We start from the raw sequence: 24,908 nt of genomic DNA, 5'->3' as shown, positions 1-24,908 counted from the left end.
CAAAGTTCCTTAATTATCTACTGAATTATGCATAAGTCAAAGAGTTATTCCCTTAATTTTTAAGTTTGTAGTGCTTTTATGTAATATATTTTAATAAATTACATGTATTTTAATAAATTACAAACCAACATTCCTTTTTTTTTTTTTTAGAAAACATGAGTTTGTGATCTTTGTTATGGGCCACTTATTGCCTGCATCTTCCATTAATACCCTTTTAATTCATATGCTCGTCCATAGTACTTTTGCGGTTTATATTATGCCTTTAGTTGCTATTTGTCTCCATGTAAGAGTGTCAGGTTAAAAAAATTTTAATAATTCAGTTTTTTAAGAGACAAATAATCAATCAGCATTAAAAGCTGAGAATTACACAAGCTTTTCCACAGAGAACACCACTTAGATTAACTAACAGCTTTCATAATCATTTCTTTGGTTTAATACAAAGATAAATTTAAAAGTGAGTTTTTTTACTGAGAATTTTTTTTGATTTACAGAAGAAAATTCCACTGAATACCAAATAAATAATGTGTGATAGGATTCTTCTAAATATTAATACAAATATGTACATATACTGAGTAAATACTTCTAGAATAAAATCAAATATGATTGTATAAGCAGTGTAAAGTAAACCAGTAGACACATTGATTTGGAACTATTTAAATTTTCTATTTACATTAAAAACTTGAAGTTATGAATTCCTTTGTAAAATGAAATATTCTTATTCTTTAAGTAACATCATAGTTAGCCCTATCATGCAGTATTACATGTACTTAATACTGAAATATACTTCATCTGGAAAAATTGATGAATCTTGACTTTTAAACAATATTAAGCAGTAAGTAGATCAAAGTAAACGAATACATCAAATGTAAGCAATTTCGAAACATGCCATTTAAGGTAATTAATCAACGGATAGTTAACAAGTTCAAGAATTACAAGACCAAACACGGATCCAAGGTCAAGCATGAATGACGGGAGTTTCGCCGCCAAGAATTTGTAAGAAGATTTTTGCATGAAATGTTGATTATTTAAAAATTCTACCTCCAGAAATTGTTTTTGCTTTGCTTTGCCTGGCATTTAATTCTTATTCCTCATCCCCCTGAAATTCTGGATCTGCCCCTGCAAACCTCTTGTACTTAACTTGACATACATAATGTACTTAACTTGACATACATAATGTACTTAACTTGACATACATAATGTACTTAACTTGACATACATAATGTACTTAACTTGACATACATAATGTACTTAACTTGACATACATAATGCACTGTACAAACAAAATCTTTGATAAAAAAAAACTACGAAAAAATATTATTTATAAAAGAGCTAAGCTGAAATGAAATATGTAAATTCATCAAAAGGGAGCTTAAATCCAAAACAGAAATTAATAATCCACCAAAGTTTCATTTAAATCACCAGAAGTGTATTTTGATTACTTGGTTGAAGTGTAAATGGAAAGAAATACAAAGGTATACCTGTCCACAGGCACATTATTAACATAAACCACAAACACAAATCACAAAATGTAATGGAAGTGTTAACCATTTAAGGAGCTGAATGGTTTACAGCAAACAAGAAATAATTAACTATAACTCAATATTTGCGTGAATAACTTAAGGTTAAATATTTGAGTTAAAGTTAAATAAGAAATGCGTCAACTGATTTCTTTAGTACTTGACTATATTATATTTCTATACAAAGTTTTCAAAATGTACTTAATATACTGTAAAAGAATTATTAATTATTACAGTGTTTGTGCCTGTAACAAGAAATGTGAGTGACTCAGAACTGTAACTAACTGATGCCACATTTTTCATAAATAAAAGTCATATTTTCATCTAAAATAACAAACTTTCAACAACCTTGCACATAATACTTTTTAAATTTATGATTATTCAATTGCTTGTTCTAATATGGGTTCAATGATACCTCAGATTCCTTAAATTTTTTTGGTACATGAAATACATAAGAGGCATGTATACAATATGTAAAACACTAAGTCTTATAATTGTAATGAGAATTTAAAATAAAAAAAAAAACATGTATAAAATATTCAGCACCAAAAAATACAAAACAAAATATATTATGCCATTATTTATAAATAATCTAACAATATTGCCAGCCGTTAATTGATCAATTAGTAACAGCCAGTCAGATACATGTACATTAGTAACAGCCAGTCAGATACATGTACATGTAAAATACCAAACAAATAAAATAATTCTAAGAAGTCATCATGCACAATTATAAATTATCATGAAAAATCTGAATATAAAAGTTGATTAATACTGATCATTGAACAAAACTGAACAATACTGCTATGAAATTAATCATTTACCAGAAATGAGAGGAAAACAAAGTTGTTACAGACTTTTATATAAGATGTAAACAGAGATCATTTCCTGTATAATTGCACTCACTATGAGTATTGCTTTTAAGGAATGAATATACCTTCAAGCATTTTCTGGTACCATATTGTATTATACTTCCTTATAATTTGGATACTAGTTAGTAAACATCAATATTACCAATAGATTGAAAATCTTAATGTTCTGTTATCTTGGATATTGTAATAGAAAAATAAATTGCTTGCAAAAAGATAAACTGGTTCAATGAGATGTAGGTGAACATTAAATGGTCTGTATACCATGGATGACAAATAAATTTTCTCCCATTCTAAGTTTTCCCACCATTTTACATTTTCCAAGTGTTCTGCAGACTTCATGGGAGAAAATTCTACACTGGATATAGTTAAAATCAAGATTTTTAAAATGCAAGCTTCATCTATATTTAATCCACAAGAAACTGAAGGAGTATCTGTTTCTCCCATTTTAAAACATTTTATTTCATGATTTTCCCTGTCACAACCCTTTCATAATATTTTCCTATGCAAATTTCAACAATTATGTTCTTTTTCACACATATAAAGGTAAAATAATTGATGCAGAAAATTAAGCTGCTTTTTATCATCAAAACAACAGTTTTAACATATTCACATGATATGTAGAATAATTTATCACAAAACTTTCTGACTACATTTATCAGTGTATTAACACTATTAACAGTGTAGAAAGTAAACAGTCAATGAATAGTCGGCAAGATTGACGATTTTGCAAGGTCAAGACCTTAAATTTGACCAATGAAAAATAAAACCTACTGTATGAGCCTTTTTGATCCCATAGAGAATTAAACTATTTTTAATCAACTTGTTGAGGGGAATGGATATTTGTCAACAATGGGAGAGATAATTTGAACCATTCATTACTGAAGACGAATATATACATAACCAAATAGTGATTAAGAAAAAATAGCAAGAACAAAATAATAGAGTTATAGTCAATTATCATCCTTAAATAAAACTTTAATACCCATGAAATATCATGCCTTTGATTGCAAGAAACCTGATTGGGCACGATTTGAAATAAGCAAGAAATATAGAAATAATTGTACATGTGTACAAATATATGATAAATCTACACAGGCTTCTGGACAAATTTTAACATAATATAACCAAGCATTCGAAACACAACAATAAAGCCAAACAATGGAATCAGGTACTGCCAATAACTCCAAGTCACATGATAATAATCTAGTACTAAATCACATGGGATTGTTGTTGTGTTTGTGTTTCGACACACTGAAAATGCTGATGTGTTGACCTTGAAAGCACAGCTGTAAAAAAGATCATATAAGTAAATGTTCAAGTATTTTAAATAATGTTCACCAAACAACATACATGTTAGTTCTTCTACATTAGGGGGAGACTCCAACAAAATCAATGAAGAATTTAGAATCTCCCACATAAAAATATGAGATTTGTGGGAAGTTTTTGGTTAAAATTACTATATTAAAAAAAAAATTAATAAAAATAATTTCATGTTATCAGTTTATAATACACTACAGCTAAAGACATTTTTGACGATTCCCTTTTCCCACTGTGGGCGTGGGCAATGGTGGACAATTTGTGTCCATCCTTGGACATGTTTCCACCGGCCCACGGTGGACACGTGGTTGGTTGCTGTCCATGTTGCCCATGCATTCTGGTGGTCAATTTTAAATCTTGTTTCGTTTTAACAGGAATCGGAGTTAAAAATTCATTCTTACGTAATAATTATTACAGTCCTGTTGTATTATAAGAAGCGTATCTAATTGTATGAACTATCGGTAACAATATTTCACAGGTGTCTATAGAGCTTTTTTATAATTGACAGTCATCAATTACCTGTGGGTGGGATTAAAGCTGAGAAGCGTGAGTATTTGCCAACAAATGGAATAAATACAGGAAATCGTGGTAACCTTTGATAGGTGCCATTTGATCTCTTTAATTGACAGTTAATCAATTAACGGTAGCGGCAGGTTTTAATACAGTGTAGCGCTATCATTTGTCAAAAAATTAATTGTGTTATAGAAAAATTTTTTGATTTAATGTTTAAATCAATATTTTAATATTTTCAGAAATACTGAATAGTTCAACATAACTTATATTAATTTGGAAACAACAACTAATCTTGTAAGATGAATTCTGAGAAAAATACTTTAACGATCATGTGATGGAAAAAGTGCACCCTCCTTTTGCTTATGATATTTAAAATTCTTAGAGAAAATCAGCTAAGATTGGATGTGCAGTCCCTTTGAAAGATGAATCTATTTACAACAGCATCCCCTTTTACGGCACTGCATTATTTTGCTATGAATTTCTCACAGTGGCTAAAGATGCAGGTGTTCTATCATGGACCTTTGATTGACAGGAAATCAATTTAATAAAATGTCAAGGGTGTGGTTTTAAGTAAAGATGCAGTAATGTTGATTGACAGGTAATAAATTATAGGAATATTGAGGGTGTGGTTTAACGCATTGTGAAATGAAACTGAACAGTTAACCGGTGCGTATTAGCTAACGACACTTACATGTACCTTAGAAGACGTATTAATGTATGTGATTTAATCATGATTAGACCTTCATGCACATGTGTACTAAGATTGAGGAGTAATAATAATTTTTTTTTCTTTTTTTTTGTCATCAACCGTAAAGAAAATAAACGTGATATACGATGAGTGCAACCTTCATGAAATTCGAAAATAAAATCTAAACGACTGTGGGCTGGTGTTACAAATTTTAAATATGTTAAAATTTGAAATATACTCTCTACTCTGATTAATTTAATATGTATCCATTTCAATAACTACAGGTGAAAGGCAAAATAATGCAAAAATATGAAATTTTCAAACTCAATTTTGTCCCGTTTTAGTATTGAAATATATTGGAGATTTTCACAAAAAAAAGGCCTACTAAGTCGGCACACAAGTGTAAATAAAGATACCAATTAGTTTGATTTATTCTATATATATAGTTAGTCGTAAAATTCATACTAGAAGAATTTATTTTTTTTTTATCAGGTTATATATATCTGGGGGATTCTAACACAATTTTATAAGGGATTTTTAATGGCGAAATTTTCATTTAAAAACATAATTTTGGATGTCCATAATACGCTTCTATAATCATAAAACATTAAATTCGGTTTCTTTGTACTCTTTAATCTAAATATTATTAAACAATTCCTTCTCGTTAATTAGCAGTTAATCCACCACTTCCTGTATATTGGCTGAGTGTGACATGCTCAGGTATTAAGTAGTGACATTACACAGATAATACTGATTTGACTAATTAAGTTAATGTTGTAAACACATTGATTAATATTATTTCTAGGTGGCTATGATATGAAAATCACAAATACTTTACAAGATTATTACGTTTAGTAAAAAGAAAAAAATACTTGTATTGAGCATGATTTTACAAGAACATTGAACATTTAATTACTGAAATATACGATTGCCCTTGTGTCATTCACCTATTTGTATATTCATAAACTAACAATGGATATTTCAAAAATGAAAGTAATAATGTTTTTGGAATAAAGCTTCAGAAGATTCTAAAAAATTACGAGATTTCAAAATAAAACACTTTAAAAGAAAGAGTAATCAAGGGAACCAAGAAATCCATTTTTGAAGTGCATTTAAATTAATAACTTGATATGCAATTATTTTCGGAATTACATGTAAATTAATTTTAATTAAAAAGTCTGACTCATGAAATGAAAAGTTATGATTTAACGTCAAGGGTATGAAAAATTTAAGAGAGCATAATTTATATTTCTATATGTCTCTTAAAGTTACATGTTTTTTGAATGATGGTGTCAAATTTTAAATACTTTCAAGTATTGTTACTCTTCTTATTATCTATGCAAGTAAGGTACGTTGCTCGTAGATCAATAATTGTTGCAGTGTCAACTAAATGTCAATTTACCTTATACGATGCTCAAATATCGGGACATACCTTTTGATAAAACGTGAAACACATTGATTGATCGACGATATAACAAAGGCGTTTATCAAATTTGCATAAGAAATTGACACACTGAAAGCATTTTTATACTTATTGGTTTAAAATACTTTGTTCTTTTATTAGAATTATTACATAAGAAACCCATCAATAAAATGAGTAATTCACAAGTACTCGATTTTCTTGCACATTTTAATCTACAATTTGTATGCTACTGTTATTATATAATAACGGAACTAATCGTAGTCAAAATTGTTGAACTAAGTGACGAAAAAAAGAAACTGAAGAAATACGTCGTTCAATTGTCTATGGTGCGCTAAATCTACAAGAACTCACTGCATATTCAACTTAAGAGGGGAAATTTTCACCCATCACTATAGTTGGCTAACGTGTGCTCGGATAATACGCGGTTAAATCCGTTGCCATTTGAAAACTCATTACGTACACGGTTCAATAATTCTGGATCATATATTATCTTTCAACAATGCTTCCCGCTTTCAAATTTTGTTGAAATGACACAATATCGAAATTGGTTATTTATAGACAGTAAGTTAAAGTTGCACGTGTCTGCTTCAAATCCGTTCTTTCACTTAGAAAATACAACTGCGTTAAATAGATTGTCAGTAAAATAAGGAGTTTGCAAATACTCGATTTTCTTGAACATTGTAATTTACAATTCGTAACAATCAGGTGACAGGTCAGGTGTATAATATTATTACATGATACATGTAGCAACTGGAAATGATAAAATTAAGGCCTTATGAATTTCTTTAAAAATTATATCAACTTTAGTTTCCGAAAAAACAAAAACAAAACAAAAAAAACAAGAGTTTAAAGCATTTAATTCATATAAAAACCTAATTATATCAATTCCTAAGTAAACACCTGGTGGTGTCACAATTATACCAGAAAGAAAATTGATTCTCACGGTCAAGGTAATGATTGACACTTTGTTCTTTTATTTGTCAACCGTTTGAACATCGTAATAAAATTGCCAATCATGGATTAAATCCAATCAACAGGTTATCACACATCCACCGGATACCGTGGGCGTGGACACTATACTGTCCACCTGACACGGTGGGCATGTGGACATCTGTTCACCATGGGCATTAAGGGTGGGCAAAGCATGGACAACTTGATTTGTCCACCGTGGGCGAGTGGCATCGTCAAAATGGTTGTTAGCTGTAGTGTATATAAGGGCAACTCTTTAACTCAGTGAAAGAGTTGCTCTTATATATTATACACTGAAATCATGAATTAACACAAAATACTGAAAAATCTATGCATGACATACCTAATCTCTGGTCCATTTTTAAACTCTAAGTACATCAGTGAATGGAATGTATAATGAACAAATGATAGATATTTGGCCCAGTCCAACCAAACAGGCAAGGTACGAGTAAATAATCCACCTGTAAACATACAAGATTTTTTCTGCATTAAATTCGAATGAAATGACAATTATTATTGCTAAACTAAATTAAAATTATAACATCTATTCTAGCTCCTACCTAGTAACATTGATAACCTATAACTATCTCCTACCTAGTAACATTGATAATCTATAACTATCCCTTACCTAGTAACATTGATAATCTATAACTATCCCTTACCTAGTAACATTGATAACCTATATCTATCTCCTACCTAGTAACAAGATAACCCATAACTATCTCCTACCTAGTAACATGATAACCTATAACTATCTCCTACCTAGCAACATGATAACCTGAAACTATCCCCTGCCTAGTAACATGATAACCTATATCTATCTCCTACTTAGTAACAAGATAAACCATAACTATCTCCTACCTAGTAACATGATAACCTGTAACTATCTTCTACCTAGTAATATGATAACATATAACTATCCCCTGATTAGTACCATTGATAACCTATAACTATCTCCTACCTAGTAACATTGATAATCTATAACTATCTCCTACCTACTAACATTGATAATCTATAACTATCCCTTACCTAGTAACATTGATAATCTATAACTATCCCCTGCCTAGTAACATGATAACCTATAACTATCCCCTACCTAGTAACATGAAAACCTGTAACTATCTCCTACCTAGTAACATGATAACCTATAACTATCTCCTACCTAGTAACATTGTTACCAATAACTATTCCCTGCCTAGTAGCATTGTTACCTATAACTATCCCCTGCCTAGTAACATTGATAGCCTACAACTATCTCCTACCTAGTAACATGATAACCTGAAACTATCCCCTGCCTAGTAACATGATAACCTGAAACTATCTCCCACCTTATAACATCGTTACCAATAACTATTCCCTGCCTAGTAGCATTGTTACCTATAACTATCCCCTGCCTAGTAACATTGATAGCCTACAACTATCTCCTACCTAGTAACATGGTTGACATCTGAATGATGAGAGACACTGTGATAGCTTTCCTCATCTCTGTACTGATCATACCAATGAACAACCCTATACTCTGCAATCATAATTCAAAACATTTAATGTTAAGGTAATATAAGCTGTAGTACAAAATTGTTAACATTTTGTCAATAGCTGATCAGTAATTCTAAGAAACTTGATTTAATTGCACAAGTTGCAGTTTCTAGTTTGTTGCTATATTTCTTCATAAGATGTAAGTGTATAACCACATTTCCATGGGAAAATTACTCTTTATCTTATTAAATGAAATTGCAGTTTCCTCATCCACTGAAAGGCTCTTAAACCTTAACCAATAGAAGAGAGGTGCTTTAAGTATTATTCGGTAGGTCAGGTCCACTTATGTATGGTAAGGTTCTATGCCCTGATAATCTAGGCTATATTCAAAAGTGAAGAAATCATCCTCCTATTTGAAAGTAATGCAATATTCACTCAGAATCTATATACCAAATTTTTGGCATATTAAAACTGTGAAAATGGAACAGAACTTTTATGCCAAGGGCTGTTGCAGCATATAAAGAAATTCCAAACACCAATTAGTCAAAGTAGTTTCCATGACTCCTAGTAAAATCTAGATTATGACACAGCATTCATTTTTACCAACCTTAGCTGTATCAATAAATTGTATCTTAAAGGTTAAAGGAGAGGAAAAGGTTAAAAGGTTAAGAACACATTTTAATTCTGCAATTTGTTGAACAAACCTGTCCAGTAATAGCTGTAATAAACACTGTTCCCATTGTAGCAAAAAAAGCTGCAGCACCATTCAGTCCTATACACCAGTAAGCTACAGTGACAAAGAATAAAGGTTGTAGTAGTATCAGAGGTAATTCACTAACACATTTAGCCAGGAAGTATGCTGATAGTCTATACCATCCAGCTGCTCTCTCTTTGTTGATTACAACTATCTCCATAGGAACTGGAAATACACAAGGGTTAAAGATCCATAATGATGTGGTCAATGAAAAAGTTCAGAACATGTGATCAGAACATACATGTACCTATACAAAAGCACTGAGGTGTCCACAGTAGAACACTTTGTACAAAGAAATATTTACCATGGATATAAAATGGTAGTTTGCCTTGGTATTTCTAGAAATTTCATTTCAATGCACCCTCCCCTGCTCGAAAAATCCACTATCCACCTGTTATATAAATGTGTGGAAAAAAATATCACTGTTATTTGTATCTGCATAAACTATGTATTTATAGAACCCACAGCTTTGTTCAAAAGGAAAGGCAAACAAGTCTATAGTAAGATTATGATTTTCAGATGTTATTTTAAATGTTCAAGGGTATGCCAAACATAAAAAATAGACATTTGCCACAAGCATGTCTTTGCATTTTATAATATTTTTATTATGCCTTAATGATAGGAAGTAATATACAGGAAAAAATACAGCACTGGTGTTTACATGATTTGAAATATGAAGAATTATCTACTGATGGAAAAACACAGGCTAGTGAAAGACAACTTGATGTTACATATCTGCACTTAATAAATTAAATAAAGACAACTTGATTTTATAGATCTGCACTTAATAAATAAAATCAAACTTACAAGAGGACACTGCATCAAATAATGGAATAAAACCCCAGTGGATACCAATAAAAAACACCTGTAAAACAATAACTTCTATATGATCGTTCATCTGAGTAGATAAATATACCTGGGAACATGATCTTACAAAAAGTCAGAATGTCTAACATAAATGCCTACTAAAGGAGAAATTATAAAGAAAAAAATTTAACATAACAAAATGGCACAAAAATATTAAATTTACAAAAAGAAAATCTAAACAGACAAAGGTTTTAACTTCAATAAGTTATTTCATGAAAACAATTTTTATCACATTAACAGCTAAGGAGATAAATCTTTTTGTTCATGGTAACACAAAAGTAAGGTTATATTACTTACAGCCCCCATGCTGTCCGTCAGTGTATATACAGACTACTTACAGCCCCCATTCTGTCCCTCCATGTATCTTCGGACTATTTACAGCCCCCATCCTGTCCCTCCATGTATCTCCAGACTACTTACAGCCCCCATTCTGTCCCTCCATGTATCTTCAGACTATTTACAGCCCCCATCCTGTCCCTCCATGTATCTCCAGACTACTTACAGACCCCATCCTGTCCCTCAATGTATCTTCAAACTACTTACAGCCCCATCCTGTCCCTCCATGTATCATCAGATTACTTACAGCCCCATCCATCCCATTTATGTATCTTCAGACTACATAGTCCCATCCTGTCCCTCAATGTATCTTCAGACTATTTACAGCCCCATCCTGTCCCTCAATGTATATCCAGACTACTTACAGACCCCATCCTTTCCCTCCATCTATCTTCAGACTATCTACAGCCCCCCATTCTGGCACTCAATGTATCTTCAGACTCCCTAGGGCCCCATTCAGTCCCTCAAACCATCTCCAGACTATTTACATCACCCATTCTGTCCTTCAATGTATCTCCAGACTACTTACAGCCCCATCCTGTCCCTCCATGTATCTTCAGACTACTTACAGCCCCATCCATCCCATTTATGTAACTTCAGACTACATACAGTCCCATCCTGTCCCTCAATGTATCTTCAAACTACTTACAGCCCCATCCTGTCCCTGAATGTATTTTCTGACTATTTACAGCCCCATCCTCCCTCAGAGTATCTTCAGACTACTTACAGCCCCAATCCTGTCCCTCAATGTATTTTCAGACTACTTACAGCCCCCATCCTGTCCTTCAATGTATTTTCAGACTACTTGCAGCCCCCATCCTCCCTCAGAGTATCTTCAGACTACTTACAGCCCCATCCTGTCCCTCCATGTATCTTCAGACTACTTACAGCCCCCATCCATCCCATTTATGTATCGTATCTTCAGACTACATACAGTCCCATCCTGTCCCTGAATGTATCTTCAGACTACTTACAGCCCAATCCTGTCCCTGACTGTATTTTCAGACTATTTACAGCCCCCATCCTCCCTCAGAGTATCTTCAGACTACTTACAACCCCATCCTGTCCCTCAATGTATCTTTAGACTACTTACAGCCCCCATCCTGTCCCTCAATGTATTTTCAGACTACTTACAGCCCCTATCCTGTCCCTCAATGTATTTTCTGACTACTTACAGCCCCCATCCTATCCCTCAATGTATTTTCAGACTACTTACAGCCCCCATCCTGTCCCTCAATGTATCTTCAGACCTTGGCAGCTGGAACCAGATCAAGCTTACAATAACACAGATCATTATATTCTCCAACATTTTAACTTTATCTAGAATTCTTGGTAGACAAAGCTTGAATGATCTCCCTGTCAGGTTCACAAACTGTGTACAGAACCCTGTTGGCCATTTGTTTGGGTTGGTTTCTTTAAGATGCCGCTTAGAGTCATTGTCAATCTCCATTAAACATGAGTGAACATTTTCTGAAAAGTTTAAACAAAAATTAAGGGGTTTTACACAAGACATCTTTTTTTCCAACAAAAAAATCTGATATAAGAGTTATAACAAGAGGAAGCAAATTATGTTGTAATAAGAATGTTTCAAACTGTTTTCTATGTCTTATCCAGTTAAGAATGTCTCAAACCCTTTCCTAAGTCTTATCAAGTTAAGAATGTTCTGAACTGTTTCCTATGTCTTATCAAGTTATAATGTTCCCAACTGTTCCCTATGTCTTATCAAGTTAAGAATGTTCCAAACTCTTTCCTATATCTTGTCAAGTTAAGGATGTTCTATTCCCTTTGTTTATCAAGTTAAGAATGTTCCGAACTCTTCTCTCTGTGTAATCAAGTTAAGCAAACAGAATATTATGATCCAGCAGAACTCATAACAAGGAAAGATCTACATGTATAACACAGATAAGATTTTACTCTGTTTACAACAAAAACTAGAAGTCAACAATTGAAAGTCTTAAATACATTATAGAAATATAAATACAAAAGCTGTACCAGAAAAATCCTGAATGGAAAAATGTAGAATTCCATTTTAAAAATATCAAGTCTGACAACATTATCATAACTGTGAATCAACAATAAAATCATTTTGTCAGGAAGTAGCTTATAAATGTGATCAAAATTTGTATGTTCAGCATTTTATTTTACAAAGTCATTAAAAAAAAACAAGTAGAAATTTAGCATATCTAAAGATAAACGAAAACTAATAATTTGTCATGATAAACATAAAACTAGAAAAACTGAAAAAAGCTTACTCTCTGCTCCCTGCCCAAAAACAATATAGGGAACCTCATAACTCATTCAGATAGAAAAAACAATATAGGAGGTGCACAATGGCATCATGTAACAAAGAATTAGTGAAAGTTTCATAAAATTCCATTCATTGGTTTCAGAGGAGTTTACTATATTCCTCCCATTTAAAGAATCAGTATATGGTGGCAATTGTACATATTTTAGAGAAATGACACAAGTCCTGAAATAGTACAGTCCTACTGTAAAAAAATACATATCAACTTAAAACATGTGAAGAATAATTTTTTTATGATAATGTTACTTTATTGAATATTTCTAATATTTTTATCAACATCTTGAAAATCTCTGCATCATTATTACCAAACAAAATTTCTTTAAAATGAGGTACATGTATTACCCTCTTTTTTGCCCGACTCCTTATTCCAGAATTTCAATTTATTTCTTGTTGATGATCTCTCCTCTTTGAAATCAAAATGACCATCCATTGAAGGTGAACCTGGGTCATATGAATTAATATCATCAAAGGTCAACTGATTCCTATAAAGAAAATAACAGTAAATTTAGCAATTTCTGAAGTGAGAGCATTGTGAGAAAATACATGTGTTTTAGAACTTCAACTGCTTTATGAAGTCAGTTTTAGATATTGATTTGCCACTCAATGTATTAAATATTTATGAACAATTCTTCACTTTTAAAGGCATGTACATGTAGATGTATTCATATTTATGGAGACCATTGCAGAAAATAATATGATTTCCCGTTATTTTCTTACTGAATTATCCTTAAGCTGAAAGATAAATGACTTCTCAGTGTAAAATTACATGGTTTCTCTGACATCATATGGTTATTTGCAGACTATTCTGGGGTGTTCAAAGCAAAATAATAAGTGTGACATAATGTATATATTTATATATATATATATTTTATAGCAATGTACATCCAATCATTTTCTTAAGTTACTTCGGTGTTAACAAATAAATTATTCAAAAGAAACACCGATAAAAGTTCAATGCTATTACTGGTAGTTAAACCCATAAAATGACATATTATTTAACATTTACTAATGTAACAAAGGAATGATATGTGTACTTTTATGTACATGTAAGTTTATTGTCATGGCAACTTTAGTGTTAAAAGAAAAACTTTAAACAGAGCAAGATGTCAGACATGGCAAGTAAAACAAATAATGCATCTAAATATAAATACACCTACAACTATAATACTTTATGGTGGATTATTTTGATGGTGTAAACTTTGGCAATTTTAGCAAAAAAAAGTATACGAAAAAATTTTGCCAATTCTAATTTTGGCAGTTTCTAAGTGATTCACTAAATACTTAAACTCTGAGTTAATAATCCATGGAATTTATTTCAGCATTTTTAGGAAGACTGCAAAAATTAGCAACCAGCAAATATTACCCACTATACAGAAGATACAAGTACCTAATCCTTTCTCCAGCTACAAGAATTTTATGGAGGACATCACCACTCTCTTTCATCTTTTCCACTGAAGTAAATCATACAATATAATTGGTCATCTTTATGTAAGAAAACAAAAGGGTTTAAAACAGTTAAATGTGCTTGTCATCAATGATTTGGGATACATGGATTTAGATAAAAAGATACAAATTTCAATATGCAAGCTTGTAAAAATATTTTACCATAGAGAGTGGAGAAATAATCTAAATCAAGAATATGCTGAAGAAGAATTGCTTTCTCCCATGAAATCTGTAGAAATATCAATAATGTAAAATGGTGGGAAAACTCTACCAGAAATTAAATCACCATCCAAACTTTTTTTTAACCAGCTTTGAATGAGAGAAAAAAGAAAAACCGAATCAGTAAAACTGCTACTTAACTATACTTTACCCAAATCTCTATTATACATGTATATGCATGTATATATATAATCAGTACATGTATCAAACACTTTTTCAGTCACATGGTACATCAGTCTACTTACATATATAATCTGCAGGATTGTAACCAGAAGGAACAGGTATACCAATACTCTTAAAATGGTTCACTAAATGTCTAGTCTCACCATAATATGCCATCTGAAAATATACTTGTATTGTGAAAACAAGATTGCTACACACAGCCATATGTCCCCAACCACCCCAAAAAATTTTAATTGCAAAAGTCTCATAACTCCTGTATAGTGTAGCATGTACAAATTCAACAGAGTCCCATTACTCCTGTAAAATTTGTTGAATCAAAATGGCAGTGCAATATGTCAACTGCATAAGGTGACTAACAATCCTTCAAATTTGAGCAAAATCATACCTGTTAACTCTCCCTCTATAGGAAAGAGATTCCTTTTTTTGGGTCAATCTCCCTCTTTGAAAAAGACACAGGATACCTTCTTTCACAAATTTCTCCCCCCCCCAAAAAAAAAAAAAAAAAAAAATTTCCCTCTTAGAAGAAATATTGCACAAATCATGTTCTAAATGGCTTTTTAAATTGATATAAATATAGTGTTTATGTAACTTAAAAATCATCGAAGAACAATCAATTAATGATTAATCCTTGTAATTGTACAGATTACTCCAAATTTGATTAGAAACACTTAATAGATTAACGAGATTATCATAGCTGATATATTTTTGTCTTAACTTTGTACTTGGATTTTTAGCAAAATTATCAATTTTTAGTGTGAAAAAGGTTGTCATGCAAAATCTCCATCTTAGAAATGCTGAAAAGAGGGAGGGATCTCTCTTTGAGCATTCAAAAGGCTAACAGGTATGACAAATCTGTTAAGTGTTTTCAACAAGTTAAGTCCACAAAGTGTGATGGACAGATGGATGCATGGACACCAGTATTTCTATGTCATCTGTGTAGTGACAATCACAATAATTTTGTAACAGGTTTCAAAATAAATCATGTCAATCAATCAAAGCTAGTACGGGAGTTTCAATGACCAACTGATTTTCAAACATGGAACTTCAAGTTTTCCTTTCCCAAAAACCCTGGCACCTAAAATGAAGTCTGAATTGGCAAACAAGGTGTTTAATCACTCCTTCTACTACTGTAGTACCAGGTACGTTGACAGTAATCAGCTATTAAAACCAGGTGGTATTTTACACCTATAAAATATGTTTTTCATACCTGTCCATTACACAGTAACAAAAGATGATCGAATAGGTAGAACATTTTAGATGAAGGTTGATGTATTGTAGCTATAATGGTCTTATTACTGGTCTGAGCTAAAGTTTTCAGGGTATGGACCAAACTATAGGCTGTACTGGAATCTAACCCTGTTGTGGGCTCCTGAAACACAGGTCAATATAGTATGAAAGAAGATTACAAGATAAAATATTATAGAATCATTTCAAACCATGTAAAAATAAAAATGTTTCAAACTGTTTTTAAATATTGGAACATGCAGATAAATATATTTTTTGTTTAAATGCACTTAAACATGTGTATGTACATCAATCAAACATGTGCACGTACATCAATCAAGCATGCTAAACATCATTAATTTTTTTTTTATTTTACTAAAGGTGTAAAATGTAAATTTAATGTAGAACCAGAATCATATACATGTATAACCCAAAACCCTCCATCTAACAAGGAAAAATTAGCTTGAATTTCATAACATGTTTAATTTTTGTCTTCTTACATTTAAAAAAATACTTATTTCAAAATAAAATTATAGAAAACATATTCAAATACAACACTAATTCCTGTCAATTTGGTCATTCAGCACTCAAATTTTCAATAATACCTGAATTTTGCTTTTATATTCAACAGAAACTCTGCTTTGTCTCTTTTCATTAAATAATCTGTATGATTTAAGGCTGTGTCTATGAGGGATGGAGCTATTTTCATTCAAATAACTTCTGACTTTGCTGATAATGCACAGCTACGTTGTTATAATCCTGATGTCTCAACCAACAGGAATATGACAGACTTCCTATAACACATAATGTGCGTCTGTGTTATACGTTCATACAATCACTTCATTACTGCATACATCATTTCTGGAATTAATCACTTCTGACAGAACTATTTTGAGCCCTTCATGTTTCAGAGCATCTACATATAAAGGACATTGCTTACACTCTATCCCTATTATTTTCCACTTCTCTGCTGAAATGACTATATAAATAAAGAACTCACATCTAATAAAATAAGAGATGGATCAGTTAACATCTCACAGGCAATATTGGCCCTCTTCTTTTCTCCTCCAGACAACCCAGGAAACATCATACCACCAACAACTGTAATAACACAAAAAAAATATCCTAGGTCTCTGCTAGTAACAAAACAAAGGCAGAATAAACTGATGCTGAGTGCACGCTCACAAAGGGAATACCTTCTGTATTGAGTGGCATTAATTCCCCACTTTGCAGTAAACTGACATAACTTAATTTCATCCACTTACATGTACAAGTAAGAAAAATACCTTACCTACCTAAAAAAATTAAAATCTGTCAAGCAATTTAGGATGTATTGTGCCTACCAGGTTTTACACTGAAGTTGGCTTATTTCTCTTAGCAGAGAAAAAGACAATAATTGTCTTACTCATTAAGCTTTGGGCGATTTTCTTTTCTCTCCTTTTGCAGACATCAGAAAATACCTGTAGTTATCATCCTTCAAGCACATCTGCATATGATGCCTAACTTTTCTATAAAATTTTATTAAAATCCATTGAGAGGTTTAGGAGGAACTGTTTTCAGAAGATATGTGGACATAAAATAAATACATGGACAGACAGACAGGATGATTCTTTTACATCCATATATAAAATTTGTTTATGGGGAGACATAATTACAATTTAACAGTTTGATATTCATGAATGCATGAATGAACTTTATTTGCATTAAGCATAAACATGTTACTAAAACAAATATTCATAAATATAACGTAAGATTACTGGTAATCAAGAGGAACCAAGATTCTAATGGAAATCAAAAGAATGTAATCCAGGGATAAGACTAGACATGGAAAACAGACTCACACACAACAAAGAACATAAAATAACCAAAATAATACATACAAAGTAACAGAAGTAAATAAGCAGCTCTGACTCCACTAAAAACTGGGAGCTAGGACCAGGTGCACCGGTAGGGTGAGCATCCTCTACTTTTCTAGAAACCCACCAAAATGCTACATCAGCACCATGAAAACTGATTTATTCAATGTGTCATAGTTTTCCTTTCCTCATTTGTCTACCCTGGACGACTTTTTATTAGCAAGTTGGTGGTTGTCTCTAGAAAAGCAGAGGACGCTTACCTTACGAGTGCACCCGGTCCATGCCCCCAGTTTTTAGTGCTTTTGTTACTTTGTATGTATGATTTTAGTTACTTTATGTTCTTTGTTGTGTGTGTCTGTTTTCCATGCCTGGTATTTTCCCCTGGATATTCCATGTCTGTTTTCCATGTCCAGTCTTTGTCCCTGGATTACATTTTTTTGATTACTGCTATAACCTTGGTTCCCTTGATTATTCTTTCATAAAAAGTCAAGTTCATGGTACACAAAAGAGGAAAGAAAAACTATGACATGTTGAGCAAATCTGTTTTCATGGTGCAGATAGATTTATAACAATCCACCAGTTCATGATGATGACAATAAAACTTCTGTATTTAGAATTATATCAATATTTTGAATTATAAATTACTAATCTACAAAATAGAAAACTTACATGTATCCAAGCATTTCTTCAGATCTAAACTGTCAATAATTTTGTCTAAGACTTCTTGTTTCACTTCCTTAGACATAGTTTCAGGCAGTCTCATATTGGCTGCAAACTACCAATGAAAGCAATCTTAATGTGATGGATTCCACTTCTTTTATTGCGTTATAACATATGAAATGGCACTTAACAATGGAGAATTCACAAAGGTTATAAACATCAACATAAATCTCTTGAAACATATTGTAAAATTTTAAGTATGGTATGGAATCAAGATTTCCTCATGCACACAATAAATTAAGCTTAAAGTATTACTTAAAATACTTTCTGAACGTTATCAAAATTGTTGCATTTACGTCTATTAAAGGTAATTAAATGATCATTTTCAGAATTAAAATCTTCTTTATACTTTTTCGCAGATCATATTTTAAAGAAAATGTTCACAAGCCAAACTACAGTGTTTACCTCTAATGCTACAATCACAAAATACTTATTACAGTGAAAACAGCCACCACTGGGACAGGAAAAAATGGCCGCTTTTGTGAAAAATAGCAATGGATTCTAAGAGCTGTTTCCATTAATGTGGTCTATAACCCTACACCATGTCAGTTTGTTGGCCGAGACATGTATAATGCAAATTCAAAACTTTTGGCCTTTTATTACATTTCAAAGCTTGCATCATTTGTAAATGATTTGATTTTACAAATGGTACTGCCGACAAAATAATGTTCACTGTTTTGAAATAATGTGTATTAAAGATCAAAGGGCTATTGATGGTAATTCATTGTATGTATTGTTTCCGTAAATTATCTATCAACAAAGTCTAATAATTTCACCCGTATGTTGTTTTGACTAGGGTACAGGGCACATTAATTGACAGTTAAAAGATCGTAAAGATCGAACTATTAAATGAGCCCGGGTGCCTGACGTGTGTACACACCATTTAACAGCCAACCAGTGACAAAATGTAAAATCTGGATTAAAATTGTTGTTTGTCTACTGTCCCCTACATTGATGAAATGTAAACTGGTCAGTTAATGAATTATTAATTACGTAATATTACATAATCATTTACAGTGTTGTTGACACAATTATTACAGGAGAACATTAACCGGGCAGTCGGTGTTGAGAGGTTGTTTTTATTTGCAATACGTAACTAAAACTGTGAAAAACCAGCCGAAGCACGGTTTTAGGGGGTGGCCGGTCTATTGAAGACGAAACACATAGGTTTTAAGGTATATCAGCCAGGACTTTTGAAAATGGCTGGTTTGAAGGAAAGACCGGTTTTCTGAGGGTCCGGTTTGGAGAAGTTTCACTGTATACTGTTTCCACAACTACATGTAGCCTGTAAATACTTCACACTTTATGCTTACATGTAGTGTGTCTCTCAGGGTCAAAAATTCAAAGAAAACATCTTGTTGAAGGACATAACAAATTCTTCTCTTCAGGTCTTTTGTAATTGGTAAGCCATTAAAAGTTATTGCTCCTGATGTAAAGGACTGTCTTCCAGCAAGGCAGTTAAGCAGTGAGGTCTTCCCTGCACCTGTAACAGATGATCAATGCTTTGGTAAGATGTGAAATAAAAATAGTAAACAATCATTTTCATTTAAATCATAGCGTTTAAAACTTGCATGTATAAAATATGATTTTAGGATTAAAAAATGCCTTTGTGGGATAGAGGTATTTATCCTCAAATGACGATACACCGCCATGGTTTTGAATGTGATGTCTCGACCAACAGGAATAAGCTAGACTTCTTAGAACACTCCCTCTGCACCTGATTAAAAGTTCAATAACTGTCAAATGTCATTTCAAATGGAATGTTTGGAGCCAGTCAGGTTTCACACCCTACAAATATTGGATGTTGCTGATGCTCTGTATTATATAAAAGAAACCTACCACTTGGTCCCATAATAGCAAGTAACTTTCCCTGCTTTGCCTGTCCTGTGATTCCATCCAAGATTTGCTGACTACCAATGTATAAACTGACATTTTGGAAATGAAGACAACACTCTGGTTCACTTTCCATTTTTCTATTCTCATTGACTTGTCATGTCTGAAGAAAAAGATTATGTACATGTAACATTCAATACAGTAATATTTGATACAAAATAACAAGTCTACACCTTAGAACAAATAACCCAATTCAAACTTTTAAATCAGTGCTTTACAATGTTGTTCAATTAGTTCTAAAATTGTTAATTATTGTAAGATAATGGAGCAGTGGCAACTCCCACACATTTTCCATGAAACTCATCCTTGCTGAAACATACAGGTAATTTTATTAAATATTTCTTTGATCTATGTTCTTTTCTTTTTTATCTTACAAAATTGTGAAATCTCTGACTTCTGCTTCACACTTATCAATCCTGTCCTGTACTTCTAAGTCATTGTTTTAACCCCCCTAGCCACCTGGGAAATAGAATATTTTTAAGTGGATGGGTGGTGGGAGAAAGAAGTGGGTGGGAGGTGGGAGATGGGGACATAATTTGTACCACCCATGTCCACTGGACTTTATGATGGGAAAACTATATACTCCAAAGTAACTTGAGCAAATTCAACCAAAGTGAAGTCACTCCAGTACATGCATTTCCACTCTATCAACTGGAAAATGAAGATATTTGCCACTTTTTGAAAAGTGTAACCCTTTCCACAACTACCGATATGACCACAACAAGTAAGTGGAATTCAAAATTTTTATTTTATTTTAATTTAAAAAAAAAATGATTAATTAATGAAAAAAAAAATTACTTATTGATCTAAATTTTTTTCTATTGAAAGTTTTTCCCACCTGGAAATTGTTTTGACTACTTGTTCATGTACAATGTATTTTCATTGGTCAGTTGGTCTAATAAAACTAGTAACTCATTCTCAGGTGTGAATTGATGAGCAGGTAGTCATGCTTTTTAAGCCAGAAGTAGACTGAAATATTTTTGATAATTCTTTTTGTAATTTTTGAATTTCTACAAGATCAATGTGCATTGCCTAAATAAATGTTTTTCATATTTATATTTTGTTAAGAATTAATAAAAAACTTTGGTCTGTAATATTGATGAGTCAGGTTGAAGAACTTTATCCAATAACCCTGTTCTACTAACTAAAATTATTCTGGAACTTGAAGGACGGGTATATACCAAAATTTGTAACTCGTACCCATACCCGTACCCTACCCATACCCATACCTGTACCCATACCCGTACCAACCTTTTCCCCTTATCAAATACTCTAATGCTGATTTCATTTGCAGATGAAAATTTGTACACATTTATAAAATGATATGATAGCTAGGTAAGAATTAATGATTTTAAAAATGTTTTTTTTTCTTTTTTTGGGGGTGGGGGGGGGGGATATAAGATTTTTATACAATTTTCAGTTTTCAAAAGTACCGGTACTGAAATGTGGAACCCAAAATTGTCTTACCCAAAATCAAAGACCGGTATTTATCTGTATAATTTTATTATATATTTCACATAAGAACAACATAATATTATCAAAATATTCTAGGGCAATGAATTAATGGGATAACAAGTCAAACTGGCACTTGGAAATCAGCACCTATCATTATGAAAGGCACCCAAAAATTAGCCAATCTGGACTTGACCAAATTGGCACCTTAATATTTACTTCTTTTCAGAATGACATAATATTTGAACAATATTTGCATAATATTTGTCTAATGTATGTAAAAGTATTATTATTGTACTTGACTATGATTTAATTGATAAAAAATATTTGAATTTGAATTAAATTTAGTTGTGTATAATATGTTTTATTTATAATTTATTGTTATGTATGTGGTGGGGCTTCAATAAAATATTGAATCAAAATTTTTTATTTATTTTTTTTTTTAATATTTAATTTCTATTATTTCAAAACATATTTAATAAAGAAAAAGTGTGATGACTAAAATGATATTTAATTTACACGTAGTTTTACACTGAATTTAGTTAGTGATGATTAGATTACCTGTATACCTGTGTAAAAGAGAAAGAATGATGATGATGATGATTACCTGTATACATCTGATCATAAAAAAAAATCATTGGTATTAAGTTTGGTGTTTATTTAAGTAATTTCACTCAGTGGTAATTCTGATGTCCCTGTAATTTTATTAATTGGAAAGATAAACAAAGCATAAATTGTCTTTATATACAAATCTTGCTTATATGAGTAAGTTCAGTCTTGTTATTTCAGCAATTTTGCAACTTCTATGGTCAGGTCTTTCACCTTTCAAAATCATACTTTCCCTCAAAATATCTGAGGTTGTTCTTCCAAGGCCAATATTTTTACACTAAATGTACTGATAAATGAAAAATAAACAAGGTACTGGTTTAACCAAAGGTGCAAATATAACCAGACTAGGTGCTGAATTGGCTATGTATGGTGCCAATTTCACCAGATGCTGATATAAGTTAGGGACAATAAGTTATAATAACTAGAATTCAGAGTTTGGTACAGGTACAGGTTATACATTTCGCAGTGTACAGTACATACCTGAAGGACTTGATACAATCAGTTTACTTAGATGCAATGACAATTTGTAGTTCAAGAAAGAAACATACTAGAAGAATGTGTTATTTGAACACTGCAGGAGACTTTTTAAATGAACTTAGGAATGTCAAAAGTTTAGGTCTGACATTTTTATTTAGTTTAGATCCAATATCTGTGATTATAACAGAATATCACTGGGTCAGTGTTCTAGGATTTTTCAGATATTGAGGTTTCCTCGGGAAAAATCCATATAAAATCAACTTTCCCACAGTCAATGACTGCTTTCCTAACAAAACAAATCCTTACAGCATATGAAGTTTTCAACTTGCCACGGGAAAGTGTAACTAAGTACCTAACTTTCCCTGACTTAAATTTCACTTGCCCCGGGTAGCAGGAAATAGGAATCCTAGAACACTGTGGATGTGTGGCAGGACAGCCTACCTGCGTTGCAGTAGGTAGAAGATTTAGGTAGAGTAGCCAGTTAATTGACTGGGTTAATGGATTAATTCTTTAGCTGAATCAGTTTGTTGCTGGCTTGTCACGAGCGGTCTAGGGTTCGATCCTCGGCGATGGAGTATAATTCGTGAGTCAAATCATGCTATACAGGTGCACCAATCTAGTGGCGGATAAGAAGACAGCATATAATGATTGTGCAAAAATAACAAGGCCTTTTAAAACAGTGGATTCAATCACTGTGTTTGTTACCTGTTCGTTTGTTTGTTTAGTTTCTGCTATTGTTCTTCACCAATAAACCAAGTTTGTTTACTACGGAGGTGATGAAAAGGGAAATAATAAGGATACATAATAATGTCAACTCGTACCTTCACAATTTAGCCAACACATTTTGAAAATATGATACGATAAATTAATTATTGGCTGCGATTAAAAACTTAAAAAAACATTATACATCGTTGTTTCTAAAAAAAGATGGTATACCTAGAAACAAATATGTAGCTTAGATCTTGGTAGAGATTCCTCATACTTTTTCCGCATAAATAAAAAATAATTCCAAATCATCTTTGACAAACGTGATGACTTTTCATTCTGAATTGTCAACTTTCCTTTCATCTGTGGCAACATCCCTTCAGCACATGCGGATGGAGTTTTCATATCGCAACTCATAAGAGCTTGCCGTAACAGCGTAGACTTTTTGTATCGTGCTAGACTTCTTACAATTAGGCTTCTGGAACAAGGTTATGTTGCTACAAGATTGAAGTCATCACTACAGAAGTTTTATAGTCGTCGTCATGAACTCGTGGATCGTTACGGTGTATCCATCTGCACCATGAAAACAGAGTCAAACGTGTAATAGTTTTCCTTTCCCCTTTCGTCTATCTCGGACTTGACTTTTAATGAGCAACTCGGCGGGTGTTTCTAGAAAGGCAGAGGACGCTTACCCTACCGGTGCACCTGGTCCATGCTTCCAGTTTTCAGTGGAGTCCGAGTTGCTCATTTACTATTGTTACTTTGTATGCATTATTTTAGTTACTTTATGTTCTTTGTTGTGTATGTCTGTTTTCCATGTCTGGTCTTTGTCCCTGGATTACATTCTTTTGAATTCCGCTAGAATCTTGGTTCCCTTGATTACTCTTTGAATACCTTCCTTTTGTTGAAAGTTGAATAACATCAATCAAAAAATACTTAATAGAAAAAAATCTGTTTTTAGACGGTGACGTCCCATACCACAATTGGTTCGATTTGCTCATATTTGTAACAATGTTTCGGATTTTTACTCGAAAGAAATCTTTATATAACCGAGAAATAACTAAACCAAGGTTTCCGATATCACAAGTTT

The 24,908-nt window shown here is 32.3% G+C and overlaps 1 protein-coding gene across 1 annotated transcript; it reads right to left on the bottom strand.

Moving 5' to 3' along the window:
• Positions 1-292: 292 nt before the first annotated feature.
• LOC148609327 (uncharacterized) lies at positions 293-23,908 on the bottom strand. Its single transcript, XM_088540541.1, has 15 exons — positions 23,819-23,908; positions 20,522-20,678; positions 19,996-20,165; positions 18,632-18,737; positions 17,107-17,207; positions 16,090-16,251; positions 14,945-15,038; positions 14,425-14,488; positions 13,380-13,519; positions 11,949-12,202; positions 10,337-10,394; positions 9,480-9,694; positions 8,728-8,818; positions 7,643-7,760; positions 293-3,675 (listed from the first exon to the last, which is right to left on the bottom strand). Exons 2-15 carry the CDS (start codon positions 20,649-20,651, stop codon positions 3,477-3,479), a joined length of 1,902 nt encoding a protein of 633 aa, XP_088396667.1. The 5' UTR covers positions 20,652-20,678; positions 23,819-23,908; the 3' UTR covers positions 293-3,476.
• Positions 23,909-24,908: the final 1,000 nt, after the last annotated feature.

Source organism: Perna viridis, chromosome 8, assembly GCF_037379345.1.
Source record: "Perna viridis isolate PV_CMFRI_1.1 ecotype Kerala chromosome 8, ASM3737934v1, whole genome shotgun sequence".
Taxonomy (NCBI): domain Eukaryota; kingdom Metazoa; phylum Mollusca; class Bivalvia; order Mytilida; family Mytilidae; genus Perna; species Perna viridis.
The sequence above is the reverse complement of the archived record's forward strand: the minus strand, read 5'-3'. Positions and strand labels throughout refer to the sequence as shown.